The following is a 14,862-nucleotide window of genomic DNA, read 5'->3' on the forward strand; positions in this document are numbered from 1 at the left end:
GGAGCCTTTACTGGGCACCCGTTATGGGTGGGTCTTGGGATGTGCATTTCTTGGTCATGACCCAGCAGAGAAGCAGTGTGACCCAGTAAGTGCAGAGGGAGCCAGTGGATGTGCGAAGTGCTGTTGGAGGTAGTGTTCCTCATCACGAGGACAAACATCACTGTTTGGGGATCCAGATGAGAGGATACCAATATGCAAAGTTTCAGCTATGGGGACTGTGAAGTTTACATTTCTGTTTAAGGTGATTAAAAATTTGCTGTCCCTCCACTAGTTCTATTTCCCATAAAAATCTCACTCAAAACAGCACAAATGGGTCCTTCTGAAGTGTTTCCTAAGCTCTATGAAGGACCATGATGGTATGAACAGGATAAGGGAAATGAGAGTAGCCTTAGCCTCATGAACTGGTATAGGGGGCTTCCTAGATGCAGGTGCTGAGCAATGTGTTCTACATTATTTGTTTCATTTCTTAAGCACTATTGGATTTGAGTTATGCATGTCCACTTTATTATTATTTCATAAAAATTGAAAAAGTGACTTGAAAATGTAACTTGTACTTCTTTGTTAGGTGGGAAAGAATGCAGTCTTGTTTGTACTAGGCTGTCTGACCATGGACACAGGGCATCACAGGAGAATTGTAGCAGACCATCCCATCAGCAAGCCCACCAGCCATTCCTCTTCCCTGTCACTGCAGAAAGAGAGCCTTGCCCACGATGCTCTTCCTAGTGGGATTCCTGGGGATCACAGGGCAGAGGAGTGGGAGTGCCTGCTGCATGCACAATGGAAGAACAGTCACAGGTCATAGGAGAGGTCACAGTAGGGGAGGCTGATGATCATTCAGCACAGATCATGGTCTTGGGACCCCTCCAGAACCTCCTTGAGCTCACCACATGGTCCCTTATGGTTGAAAATAGCCCTCTCAGTCTCAAAGCAAACAAAAGATCAGGTTTGATTTCTTGTCTACTCATGATGCTGGAAATACTTTAAAAATGTGGCTGAGCCTTATTGAGACATCTGCTGGAAACATTCTGTTTTCTGGTAAATGATAAAAATATTAACTGGATCAGACTCAGAGTCTCACATTTCAAATTCGAATCTTGCCACCAGACTCATTACCTCTGAGAGGTAGGGAGAGTTGTTTGTGTCTCTGAGACTCAGCGTTTTCATCTGAGTTTATTTCTGTTTGATAAAACTGTAGTGAGTCAGGATTAAATGGATAATAGTTTCTCTGTATGTGATTAATATGTGACATCTATGAGGTTAAGACAACATAAAACTTAGATATTATTATTATTGTTATTACCAATGACAAACTTAATCCTCAGGCCACTCAGCTAATGCATGAAGTGACCTGAAGTTACCATTTTCCTACTTCTGTAGGGGATGTTTTATATACGACCCTCTAGATGCCTATGCTGTGTATTTGGGAAGGCTACATCCCTCTTTCATTTTGGATTTCGCATAGACTGGTTTTCTTGGCACAGGGGAGGAATCAAAAACATGTCTGTTGCATATAGAAGCGACCCACCATTCTTTCCTAAAACTGGCACAAATCAGTTTGATTCAACACACTTGGAGTTTCTGTCTACAGTTTCATCCCTTTTAGGAATGTCCCATGGAAATAGAGGCAAGTTGACATAGTGTCTTGTTTGTGCCCATTTCATGGTGATAGAGCCCTTTATTTTATTCATGAATATCACCTGAAATAGTCAATTTTTAAAAGATCATGGCAGAGACTTTCATGGGCTTGAGTAAAGGAACGGAGGCAGGAACTTGAAGGGGTTACTTCAGGCTTCTGCCTTCAACTGGGACGCACTTCTGAATTTCACATCATCAATCGCCCTTGACAATTGCTTTCCTCCAGCATTTGTATTTCCCTAATCATGGAATATTTTACTAAAATCACAAGGATCAAAGTTTATTAATATCCATACTTCCCGTAGGTTCCACACAAGTTGTAGAGATGCGCCTATTGCTCCACAAAGGGATGTGAGCAGGGATAAGTAGAGAGATTCCCACAATTCTGCACACACTGTCAGGTTAGTAATGCAGGATCGAAATGCTGCTTTCTGGCTCCAACCCAGGCTACTGTCTTTTTTTCCTGGAACAAAATATAAATATTATTCCCTACACAAGACTGAACTTCTTCATGAGTTATCATGGTGCCTAGTTAGGGTGACACTGTACGTTGGTGACCAAAGTCATGATTAAGTGAATGTAGGTGTTAATGACTTCTTTTTATAGGGCCATGTGTGTTGGTCATTCATAGCAAGATTGGACATGCATTTTAGTTGGAAATCAATTATCCTCTGCTAACCTATTATACAGAGACTTTTGTTTGTGTGATGTGAAGAAAGACACAGGAATTTTGAAATGATTGCCATACTAATAACTTACTGGTTAAATGATGCCCTCTCTACAGTTAATGCTTTGCATCAGATCCAGACTGAATGAAGTAGAAGAATATACTTCACAGGGACTCATTTCAGGGTCAGTAGGAATTGAGTTGCAGACTGCTTAGATGAGATTTAAGTACTCAGGTAAGTTTTTTTTAGGGACAAGTGTTTATGGGTACATTAATAAATACTGATGAAGAAACTCCAACAGAAAATTGCACTTCTGCAGTTCATAAGAGTAGGTGTGTCTGGGAAACAGGTTTGCAGGAGAATGGAATTATGCAGAGATACTAAGAACTCAAATTTCTTAGGTAATTGTTCAGATCTCTATCTAATGTTAGTCCTGAGACAAGTATTATCCAATTCATGTAATTAAAAATAGGAAGTGCCTATTATTGACCATATTAATAGCTAGTATTCATGGAGCCTGGATATTGTTAGACAGTGGGTTTCAATTCTGGTGTAGGAAAGAACCACCACACACTTCACATGTACACATGCTGACTATAGTGGTGTTGGTCTGACAACAGGTGGATGTAATAATGAGACAAAACTACTAGATATGCAATTTGAACATTTTCTTTTTATATAAGAATTTTATTACATAACTTTTTAAGTATATGTAAAATGAACTGAATAGTAACTCATTATTCAGATGGAATATTTGCTAATTATATTTAATTTCTTTTGTGCTTTTCACCTGTCCCAACTCAATCCCACTTATTCCATTTTTGGTGAGTTCAGATGTACATATATTGAATGTCATAAATCTTAACTAGAGTTTTCACACACCCACCCACCCATAACACCTTACTGCTTTTAAACGTAGAACATTGGCAATATCACAAGAAAATTATCTGTGTCCTTTCCCAGGCAACTTTTTCCTACCCCAGATGAAGTTACTTTTGAGAATTTTTAACCCTACATTCATTTTGCCTGAAATCATACAATATACATGGTATTGGATCAGCTGTCCCTGCACACAAAGTTTGTGAGATTCAAGCAGGGTGTGTACTTTCCTTTGTTTCGCTGAGAAATATTTCATTATATGGATTCAGGACAATGTGTTTTAAAAAACATTTTGGTTATTTATTATTTTGGACCAATAGGACTACAGGGCCTGTGGACATATGTAAATATCTATTCTACTTATTTTAATTTCTTACTAGTATTTACATACTAATGACAGAGATTTCCAGTTTGCTAGTTTCTCTGAAAATTTCAATATGCATCTTAACATACTACAATCTACTTAGAGTTAATATTGTATGACTTTAATGACTATAAAATAGAAAACATTATAAGACTTGATTTTCTTCTATCTTTGTATGGCTGCTGTATATTTTGTATCCACAGATTATAAACCTTGCAATACAGTGTTGTAAATTTCTTGCTGAATAATCATAGGTTTTGAAAAAAAAATGCATTACAGTATATTCAAAAGGATTTACATTAAGCCAAGCAATCTAATATTCTCTTTTATTTCACCCAGGGTTTTGCATTCATTGGTGACCACTATCTGCACTAGTAACCACTATGGTATCCTGCAGGTGATTTTCTGTTTCATACAATCCCCTATATTTAGTTTTCATTAGTGAATTGTAGTTATACACTGTACTGGGTTCATTTTGACATAATTACACAAGCATGGAATATAATCCACTCTGATTCAGTCCCTAGCACTTCACTTTCCCCCTTTCTTCCTTCCTCTTCCTGTTTTGTTTCCTCTATTGGTCTTTCTTCTACTTAATTACATTTTTTAATATTAGCATTTTATAGATATACACAAAGGGGAAATTCACTGTGGAATATTCACATATGTTCATATGCTAATTTGGTCAATTTCATTCCACCTTTCCTCCCATTTCCCATCCCTCCTCCCTTCCCTGACCCTCAATCCCTTTCTATACTGTATTGATCTCTGTTTTCATGAGATTCCAACCCTTTTTCCCCTTATTTTGATCTAATTTCCACGTATGAGAGTTTCTCCAGTGTTTTTCACACGAAGAATGCTGGACTTTGTCAAATGCTTTTTCTGCACCTTATTGAGGTAATGACAGATTCTTGTCCTTAACTCCATTTATGTGGTGTATTAAATTTATTGATTTGCATTTGTTGAAGAAACATTGGATCCCTGGAATGAAAACCACTCAATCATGCTATACTATCTTCTTACCATTTTTTTAATCAATATTTTGTTAAGAATTTTTGCATCTATGTTCATCAGGTTTATTGATCTTAGGTTTTCTTTCTGTGATATGTCTGTCTGGTTTTGATATAAGGGTGATACTGGCTTTATAGAATAAATTTTAAAATATTCCTCCTTTTTCCATATCATGGAATAATTTGAGGAGGACTGGCATTATTTCTTCTTTAAAGGTCTGGTAGAACTTAGATTAATATACCTCAGTTCTTGGTCTTTTCTTTGTTGGAAGTCTTTTAATTGTTGGTTAAAATTATCAGCTTGATATTTGTTTATTTAAGTTTCATATATCCTCCTATTTCTGTTTTGGTCATATGTGTCTAAAAATTTTGTCAATGTCTCATGATTTTCCATGTTACTGGAGTATAAATTTCCAAATTGTTTCTAATGGTCCTCTAGATTTCAAAAGTGTCTTTGATGATATTTTCTTTTTTTTTCACTTTAATTTTGTTGCTTTGAGTCTTCTCTCTCTTTATTTCAGTTAGTTTGTTGAAAGTTTATCTTTTCAAAGAAACAACTCAGTTGCACTGATCCTTTATATTTTTAAATTCTCATTTTTATTAATTTTAATTCTGATTTTAATTATTTCCTATCTTTTACTGATTTCGGAATTATTTATTCTTTTTCTAGGGCCTTGAGTCATAATGTTAGATTACTTGTTTGATACTTTTCTATTTTTTAATATAGGAACTCAGTGCTATCAACTTTCCTCTTAGAATTATCTTCATCCTGTCCCAGAGATTTTCATATATTGTATCTCTATTCTCATTTGTTTTTAAGAATTATTTTATTTTTCCTCTGGTTTCTTTTATGGTCCATTTAAAGTTAAAAAGTGTGTTATATAATCTCCAGGTGTTAAAATATTTTTTAAATTTTATATTATCATTGATTTCTAACTCAATTCCATTATGATACGATAAAATTCAAGAAAGTGTATCCTCTTTTTATAGTTACTAAGATTTGCTTTGTTCCCTAAAATCCAATGTTTTAGAAAATGTTTCATGTGCCACTGAGAAGAATAGGAATTCAGGTTTTGATGGATTAAATATTCTGTAGCTGTCTATTAAGTCCATTTGATTAGTGATAATATTTAGCTCTGATCAGTCTTTACTTATGTTTGGATGACCTATCTGACAGTGAGAGAGGGGTGTTGAAATCACCCATTATTGCACTGTGGCCTGTTTGATTCTTCATTTTGAGAAGGTTTGTTTTATGCATATGTGTATCCAGCATGAGGATTTATGTTCATTATGTGTTGTTGTTAGATGAGTTCCTTTAGCACTATGAAGAGACCTTTTTCTTCTCTTCCAGTTAATTTCCTTGAAGTCTACTTTGATAGAAGAGTGACTCCTGCTTGCCCTCAGTTTCCATTTGTATGATAGATCTTTTTTTTTCATCCTTTCACCTTGGTTCTTTGGATCTCTTTTCCTGTAAAGCAAGTTTATAAGACAAGTTTCTTATGGTCTTATATTTGATGCAATCTACCAATCTCTGTCTTTTGATTGGACAGTTTAGAGCATTTATATCAACATTATATGTGAGATGATTTTTATTTCCTGCCATTTTGGCTTATATCTAATTCTTAATTCAGACTTAATTCTCCTTAAGTTGACCATTCTTTCAGTGTGATTCATCCATATACTTGTCTTCATTTTACTTTTCATTTTTTTGGCATGAAATATATTTCATTGAGTATGGTTTGTAGTGCTGGCTTAGTGGTTATAAATTCTTTTAGCTTCTCCTTATCATGGAAGTTTTACCTTTCAGCTTTAACTCCAGATGATAATTTTGCTGGATATAGTAATCTTGTTTGGTGCCCATTTTCTTTCAAGTATTATAAATTCTTTTTCAAGGCCTCTTGGCTTTTAGGGTCTTGGATGAGAAATCATTTGATTTCTGAATTGGCTTATCTCTAAAGGTGATGGACCATTTTTTTTCTTGAGGCCTTTAAAATTTTATCCTTCTTGTATATATATTAGGCATTTTCATCATAATGTGTTTTTTATAAGATCTTCTTTGGTCTTTATTGTGTGGGGTTCCATTTGCACCTTGTATTTGTATTTCTGTCTCATTCCTAAGGCTGGAAAAGTTTCTAATATTATTTCATTGATAAGACTGTATATTTCTTTATTTTGTATTTTGGAGCCTTCATCTACACCAATAATTCTTAGATTTTTTTGTTATAATGTCATTCCAGATTTCTTGAATATTCTGATCATAATAATCATATTATCTTAACACATTTTCTTTATTGTTGAGTTTATTTTCAAGATTTTACAATTTATTCAAAGCCTGAGGATGTCTTTAAAGTGGTCTACTCTATTGGTGATGCTTTCCATTAAACTCTTTGATTGATTTATTGAGTCATTTCCACAATTTTTGTTTCAGAATCTCTATCTCTTTATTGGAATGATCATTCAGTTTTTGTATTGTCTAAGTTAATTCCTACATCTTCTTTTATGTTATTGAATATTTCAAAAGTGAACTTTCTAAATTTTTATTTCTAACATTTCCTCCACTGTGTTGTCAGCGGGAACAGGTCTTGACATGTTTTGGGTTGTTTGGGGTGTCTTCTTTGGTTGCTTTTTCATACTTCTTGTATGTCTACCCATCTGCTGATCTGATTATTGCTTCAACTTTTATGGAAAGGATTATTTAGTAAACTTCCTTTTTCTGAAGAGCACTCGATTGGGAAAATATCCAGGTATCAATACTTTCACTCAATATGAGTCCTTGCCGTTTCCTCTTTGATAGAACACATTAAAGCCCATTTACTACAATTACTTCAGAACCAACCTCATACTAATCAGCTTTAGGAAAAACAAGAACTGGATAATATTCTCCATTCTTCCTCTAATCCAGGTATAAAATTGCACTTATGTTCATTTTCTGGCTTCCAGGCTGCCCAGTGTTCTCCCTCTAGATCTTCTACTACCTGTACAACAGAGCAAGTGGGCCTTCTGAGCATAGGAGAGGGAGCCTAGAGAGGGATCCTCAAAATCTCAATGTCAAAAAAAATTTTGGGGGGGCATACTGGTTATTGAACCCAAGGGTGCTTAACTACTAAGCCACATCCCCAGCCCTTTTATATATTTTATTAGAGACAGGGTCTCACTGAATTGTTTAGGGCTTAAGTTGCTGAGGCTGGGTTTGAACTTGTTATCCTCCTGACTGATCCTCCTTAATCACTAAGAATACAGGCAGGTACCACCACACCCATCTCTCAATCTCAAATTTAAAAAAGTCTTATAGCATCTCCCCCAAGTCAGTAATTATTATTATTGTTTATCAGACGAGGAAGTTTCCAGAAGTAATTATGTTACTGGTTGTTCTTTTCTGTTTTCTATTGTCCAATTCAATAGTGAAACCTTATATATAGTAACCATCTCTTTCTTTCACAAAGCTGAAGTAAGAATTTCCATACAACTGGAGAATAGAATGAAGATTTTTTTTTTAATTTTTTATTGTTGGCTGTTCAAACATTACATAGTTCTTGATATATCATATTTCACACTTTGATTCAAGTGGGTTATGAGCTCCCATTTTTACCCCATATACAGATTGCAGAATCACATCAGTTACACATCCATTGATTTACATATTGCCATACTAGTGTCTGTTGTGTTCTGCTGCCTTTCCTATCCTCTACTATGCCCCTCCCCTCCCCTCCCCTCCCTTCTTCTCTCTCTGCCCCCTCTACTGACATTCATTTGTCCCCCTTGTATTATTTTTCCCTTTCCCCTCACTTCCTCTTGTATGTACTTTTGTATAACTCTGAGGGTCTCCTTCCATTTCCATGCAATTTCCCTTCTCTCTCCCTTTCCCTCCCACCTCTCATCCCTGTTTAATGTTAATCTTCTTCTCATGCTCTTCGACCCTACTCTGTTCTTAGTTACTCTCCTTATATCAAAGAAGACATTTGGCATTTGTTTTTTAGGGATTGGCTAGCTTCACTTAGCATAATCTGCTCTAATGCCATCCATTTCCCTGTAAATTCTATGATTTTGTCATTTTTTAATGCAGAGTAATACTCCATTGTGTATAAATGCCACATTTTTTTTATCCATTCGTCTATTGAAGGGCATCTAGGTTGGTTCCACAGTCTTGCTATTGTGAATTGTGCTGCTATGAACATCGATGTAGCAGTGTCCCTGTAGCATGCTCTTTTTAGGTCTTTAGGGAATAGACCGAGAAGGGGAATAGCTGGGTCAAATGGTGGCTCCATTCCCAGCTTTCCAAGAAATCTCCATACTGCTTTCCAAATTGGCTGCACCAATTTGCAGTCCCACCAGCAATGTACAAGTGTACCCTTTTCCCCACATCCTCGCCAGCACTTGTTGTTGTTTGACTTCATAATGGCTGCCAATCTTACTGGAGTGAGATGGTATCTTAGGGTGGTTTTGATTTGCATTTCTCTGACTGCTAGAGATGGTGAGCATTTTTTCATGTACTTGTTGATTGATTGTATGTCCTCCTCTGAGAAGTGTCTGTTCAGGTCCTTGGCCCATTTGTTGATTGGGTTGTTTGTTCTCTTATTGTCTAATTTTTTGAGTTCTTTGTATACTCTGGATATTAGGGCTCTATCTGAAGTGTGAGGAGTAAAGATTTGTTCCCAGGGTGTAGGCTCCCTATTTACCTCTCTTATTGTTTCTTTTGCTGAGAAAAAACTTTTTAGTTTGAGTAAGTCCCATTTGTTGATTCTAGTTATTAACTTTTGTGCTATGGGTGTCCTATTGAGGAATTTGGAGCCCGACCCCACAGTATGTAGATCGTAGCCAACTTTTTCTTCTATCAGACGGCATGTCTCTGATTTGATATCAAGCTCCTTGATCCATTTAGAATTAACTTTTATGCATGGCAAGAGAAAGGGATTCAGTTTCATTTTGTTGCATATGGATTTCCAGTTTTCCCACACAGTACTTTAAATATCTTAAATCAAATGAATTTATCCCAAGGTGATAGAACCAAACAAGGCATATCAAACTGCTTCTGAATTTCCTTTTATTAATAAATAGTTTCATTAATAGTGATTTTCTTAATAACGAAGGCCATTACTTATTCTTGATTTTTTTTTCATAAAAGAGTATGCAATATTTTGTTGTGATCATGAACTTGTTTTTCCACTGCTCCAAGACTTCTAACATTGTTCAGACCAATGTCTCTCAAGCAGATATGGAAGAGGGGTAAATAATGCAGAAAGTGAAGGAAGAGTGTACAAAGACTGTGTGTTACACGCCTGAGAATCATTATTGATGCACAGTATTCATGTGTGTATAATTTTGTGAATACTTCCATGCAAATATGTACAGATGGAGGGGTGCTTGGTACACATTTCTTAATTCTCACATTCTTTGATTTTTTAAAAGGTGTTCAAGCAATGTAGTAGCACAAAATCTAACACGTGTCTCAGAATTCCAACTCATGAGCCTTTCAGAGGACCCAGACCTGCAGCCCATCCTGTTTGGATTGTTCCTGTCCATGTACCTGGTCACAGTGCTTGGAAACCTGCTTATCATCCTGGCCGTCAGTTCTGACTCCCACCTCCACACCCCCATGTACTTCTTCCTCTCCAACCTGTCTTTTGTGGACATGGGTTTCATCTCGACCACAGTCCCAAAGATGCTCATGAACATCCAAACTCACAACAGAGTCATTTCCTACACTGGCTGCCTAACACAAACGTCTCTTTTTGGCATTTTTGTATGTATGGATGACATGCTTCTGACTGTGATGGCTTATGACCGGTTTGTGGCCATCTGTCACCCCCTGCATTATACAGTCATTATGAACCCTCGTCTCTGTGGCTTCTTAACTTTGGTATCATTTTTGCTGAGTCTTTTGGACTCTCAGCTGCACAATTTGATGATCTTACAAATTACCAGCTTCAAGGATGTGAAAATTTCCAGTTTCTTCTGTGACCCTTCTCAACTTCTGAATCTTTCCTGTTCTGATAACTTCTCTGATAACATTGTCAAGTATTTTCTTGCTGCCATATATGGCCTTTTCCCTATCTCAGGGATCTTTTTCTCTTACTATAAGATAATTGCCTCCATTCTGAGGATCCCATCCTCAGGTGGGAAGTACAAAGTTTTCTCCACCTGTGGCTCTCACCTGGCAGTTGTTTGCTTATTTTATGGAACAGTTGTTGGAGTGTACTTGAGTTCAGCTGTATCACATTCTCCCAGAAAGGGTGCAGTAGCCTCAGTGATGTACACTGTTGTCACCCCCATGCTGAACCCCTTCATCTACAGCCTGAGGAACAGGGACATTAAAAATGCTCTTAGGAGACTCCACAGCCGAATTTTCCACTCTTAGCAACTGTGTTGTTCAGTTGCAATATCTTGGAAAATTCAGCAAAGCTAAACGGTTTGCCCTGCTAATGTGCCTCTTCATAACATAAATAGTTTTAGTTTCTCACCATGTTTTATAGTATAATGGTTTCAGCCTATGTTAGGTATCAAGATTTCACTGCATTAAGATGACAAATTTTGGAGATGGATAGTAGTTAGTTTCACAAGAAAACAAATAACAATAAATGCCACTACACTAAGCACTTGACAATGGTGAAATTTGTAACTTCTTTTTATTTACACACCACATATTAAAAGTGTACTCACGAAGCCAATGAGTATGAAATTAAAAAGTTGCTGGTTACTGTGGTGCATGCCTGTAATCCCAGAGGCTCAGGAGGCTGAGGCAGGAGGGTGGAGAGTTCAAAGACAGTCTCAGCAATTTAGTGAGGCCTTAAGCAACTCAGTAAGATCCTGTCTCTAAATAAAATACCAAATGAGCTGGGATGTTGCTCACTGAGTAAGGGCCCCTGTGTTCAATCCCTAGTAAAAAAAATAATATTAGTGTTTTAAAGTTTTCTTTGCAAAGGTCCTTCAATTCTTTTGAATTTACTGATTTGCAATTTATTGTTTTGAGGCTATTGTGAATGGGATAGTTTTTCTAATTTCTTTCTCAGAAGATTTGTCATTGAAATATAGAAATGTGATTGATTTATGAGAGTTGTTCTTGTATCATGTTACCTTGCTGAATTCATTTATGAGCTCTAGAAACTTTCTTTTGGAGTTTTTGGGTCTTCTAATTATAGGAACATATCATCAGTGAATAGATAATCTGTGCTCTTCTTTTCCTGTTTATATCCCTGTGGGGACAAGTGCATGGAATACTGCATACATGGCATACATTAAGGGCATCAGAGTGGCAGGCCACTTCCTTTGTGCTAGATGGATGAGCGACAGGCTGCTTACCCCATAGGCACAGTCGTGGGCATGAGGCTGTGTGTTGCAGTCCCTGTGCTTGCTCCATGGCCCACTCCTCGATTGGTTGCTGCAAGCACAGTTAGAAGAAATTGCATTGGTGGGTGCCTGTAATCTGCTTAGCTACTCCCTGAGTATATATACATGGTAACTGCACAATAAAATCAGACTTGCTTCCTGCTTGGTCTCCAGAGGTCTTGATTAGCAACTATGCAGCCATACTCTCCTATCCCCTGTTCCATGGACCTCCTTGCTGGAAGAGAGAGAGCCCATGCATATCCCTTTAATTTTTTTTGTCATGTCTGATTGCTCTGGCAAGAGTTTCAAGGACGGTGTTAAACAGGAGTTGTGAAAGTTGGAATCCTTGTCTTGTTCTGTTTTTAGAGGAAACACTTTCAGCTTTTCTCTGTTTGGTATGATGTTGGTCATATTTTGTCATTTATGGTCTTCATGTTGAGGTAAGTTCCTTCTATCCCCAGTTATTCTAGTATTTTAAACATGAAGGGGTCGTGAACTTTGTCAAATGCTTTTTCTGCATATATTGAGATAATCTTGTGAAAACTATAGAACACTCAAGAAATTCAGGAAGACCTGAGAAGATGAAAAGACCTACCATGTTCTTGGATAGGCAGAATTAATATAGGCAAAATGGCTGTACCACCAAAATCACTCTACAGATTCAAAATTCTAATGATATTCTTCACAGAACTAAAAAAGAACAGTTATGAAGTACATTTGGAAAAATAGGAGACCCTGAATAGTCAAAACAATTACTAGTAAGAAAAGCAAAGCAAGACACATCACAATACCAGAACTCATTATGCTATAGAGCTAAAGTAACAAAAGCAGTATGGTACTGGCATCACAACAGGCATGATGACCAATGGAAAAGAACAGAAGACACAGAGCCAAACCAACCAAAAGCAAAACAACAACAACACAAAACAGTTGTCAGACACTAGACAGATGGCTGCCAGAAATATACATTGGAGAAAAGGTAGCCTCTTCAACAAATGGTCTGGGAAACCTGGAAATACATATGTAGAAGAATTAAATTTAACCCATATTTCTCACTCTGCACAAAAGCCAACTCAACATGGATCAAAGACCTAGGAATTAGACCCAAAACCCTGAAATTGCTAGAAAAAAAGGTAGACCCAACACTTCAATGTGTTACCATAGGAACCAACTTCCATAGCTAGACTTGTAAACACAAGAAATAAAATAAAAAAAATAGTAAGTTGGATGGCATCAAATTAAAAACTTCTTCACAGGAAAGGAAATAAGAGAAGGAAGAGACACAGTACAGGAGAAAATCTTTACCACCTGCTCCTATAGAACATTAATATATACAATGAATTCAAAGTATATTCAAAATATATACAAAGAATTCAACAAACTTAACACCCCAAAAACCAAATAACCCAATCAATAAATGGGGGGAACAAAACATAGTTGAATGTTCTGTCTGATATGTGGATGCTAACACACAACAAATGTGGGGGAAGAATACAAATTCAGTGGTTTAGACCAAGGGGGATGAAGGGAAGGGAGGAGTGTAGTAATAGGACAGACAGCAGAATGAATTGGACATCTTTCCTATGTTCATATGTGAATACATGACCAGTGGAACCTGGCATCATGTAAAATCACAAGAATGGGATCCTAATTAGAATATGTTATACTATATGTAGATATAATATGTCCAAATGAACTCTACTGTCATGTATGTCTAAAAAGAATAAAAATAAAATAAAAATCTCTCCTAACCAAAGGGAAAAAATAAAGAACTAAATGGATACTTCTCAAAAAAGATATACAAATGGTCAGCAAATTGATGAAAAAATGGTCAACATCTCTAGCAATTAGAGAAATGCAAATTAAAACTACATTGGGATTTCATCTCACTCCCATCAGAATGGCAATAATCAAGAGTACAAATAATAATAAATATCATCAAGGATGTGGGGAAAAGGGTACACTCATATGCTGCTGTTTGGACTAAAAATTAGTGCAACTACTTTAGAAAGCAGTATGGAAATTCCCCACAAAACCAGGAATGGAACCACCATATGACCCTGCTACTCCACTCCTTGGTATATAGCCATAATATTTAAAATCAGCATATTACAGTGATGCAGCCACCTCAATACTTATAGTAGCACAATTCACAATAGCAAGCTATGTAACAAATGTAGGTGCCCTTCCACAGATGAATGGATCAAGAAAATGTGGTCTATATATACAATGGAATATTAACCAATCATAAAAAGAAAAACATTATGGCACTGTGACTAATGGGTAGAATTTGTGGCTATCACACTAAATGATATGACAGTCCCCAAAAGTCAAACATTGAATGTTTTCTCTGATATGGGGAAGCTAATCCAAAATAAGGAGGAGGGGATAAAAATGAAAACAAGAATTTTGATTTTGGCTGCTGTTGGCTGGACTCATTCTTTCTTGAATGGAGGGCAGATTGTTAGTGTCTCTGATACTCAACATTGCCATCCATTTGATATCTAGTTGATACAATGGTAGGAAACCAGACAAATATCAATACAGTTATAGAATATTGGCAAGTACATGTTAGGTAGTTATTATTAATACGATAAAGTTAGTCTCCATAGTATTCATTTAAAATATCTTGTGATCTGAAATCATTGTTTTTGTATATCCATATAGTTGCATTTTCTATTGCCCTTGTGTAAGTATATGTTGTGTATTTGGAGAGAAATGAACAACTCTCTTTCATTTCTGAATCCTCAGAGCTTATACTGTATTTGGCACAGAGGAAAAAAATAAATACGTGTTAAACATTGAATAGATGCTTCTGCTCTTTATTTCCCAGGCATAATAACTGTGGTTTCAACAAAGTTGGTGTTTTTTTAAATTTTATATTTTTGGACCTTTATCTTTTTTATTTATATACAGTACCAAGAGTTGAACCCAATGCCTCACTTATGCTGGGCAAGTGTTCCACAACTGAGCCACAACGCCA

The 14,862-nt window shown here is 36.5% G+C and overlaps 1 protein-coding gene across 1 annotated transcript; it reads left to right on the forward strand.

Annotated features, from left to right (window-relative positions):
* Positions 1-10,002: 10,002 nt before the first annotated feature.
* On the forward strand, positions 10,003-10,911 carry LOC107157536 (olfactory receptor 7E24-like). The gene has a single exon (XM_015503895.2). The coding sequence runs from the start codon at positions 10,018-10,020 to the stop codon at positions 10,909-10,911; it is 894 nt and encodes a 297-aa protein (XP_015359381.1). The 5' UTR covers positions 10,003-10,017.
* The last annotated feature ends 3,951 nt before the right edge of the window (positions 10,912-14,862 follow it).

Source organism: Marmota marmota, unplaced genomic scaffold, assembly GCF_001458135.2.
Source record: "Marmota marmota marmota unplaced genomic scaffold, marMar, whole genome shotgun sequence".
Lineage (NCBI taxonomy): Eukaryota > Metazoa > Chordata > Mammalia > Rodentia > Sciuridae > Marmota > Marmota marmota.

Excerpts from the sequence above, each read along its gene's own strand:
- LOC107157536 (XM_015503895.2), top strand. The coding sequence starts at position 10,018 with ATGAGCCTTTCAGAGGACCCAGACCTGCAGCCCATCCTGTTTGGATTG.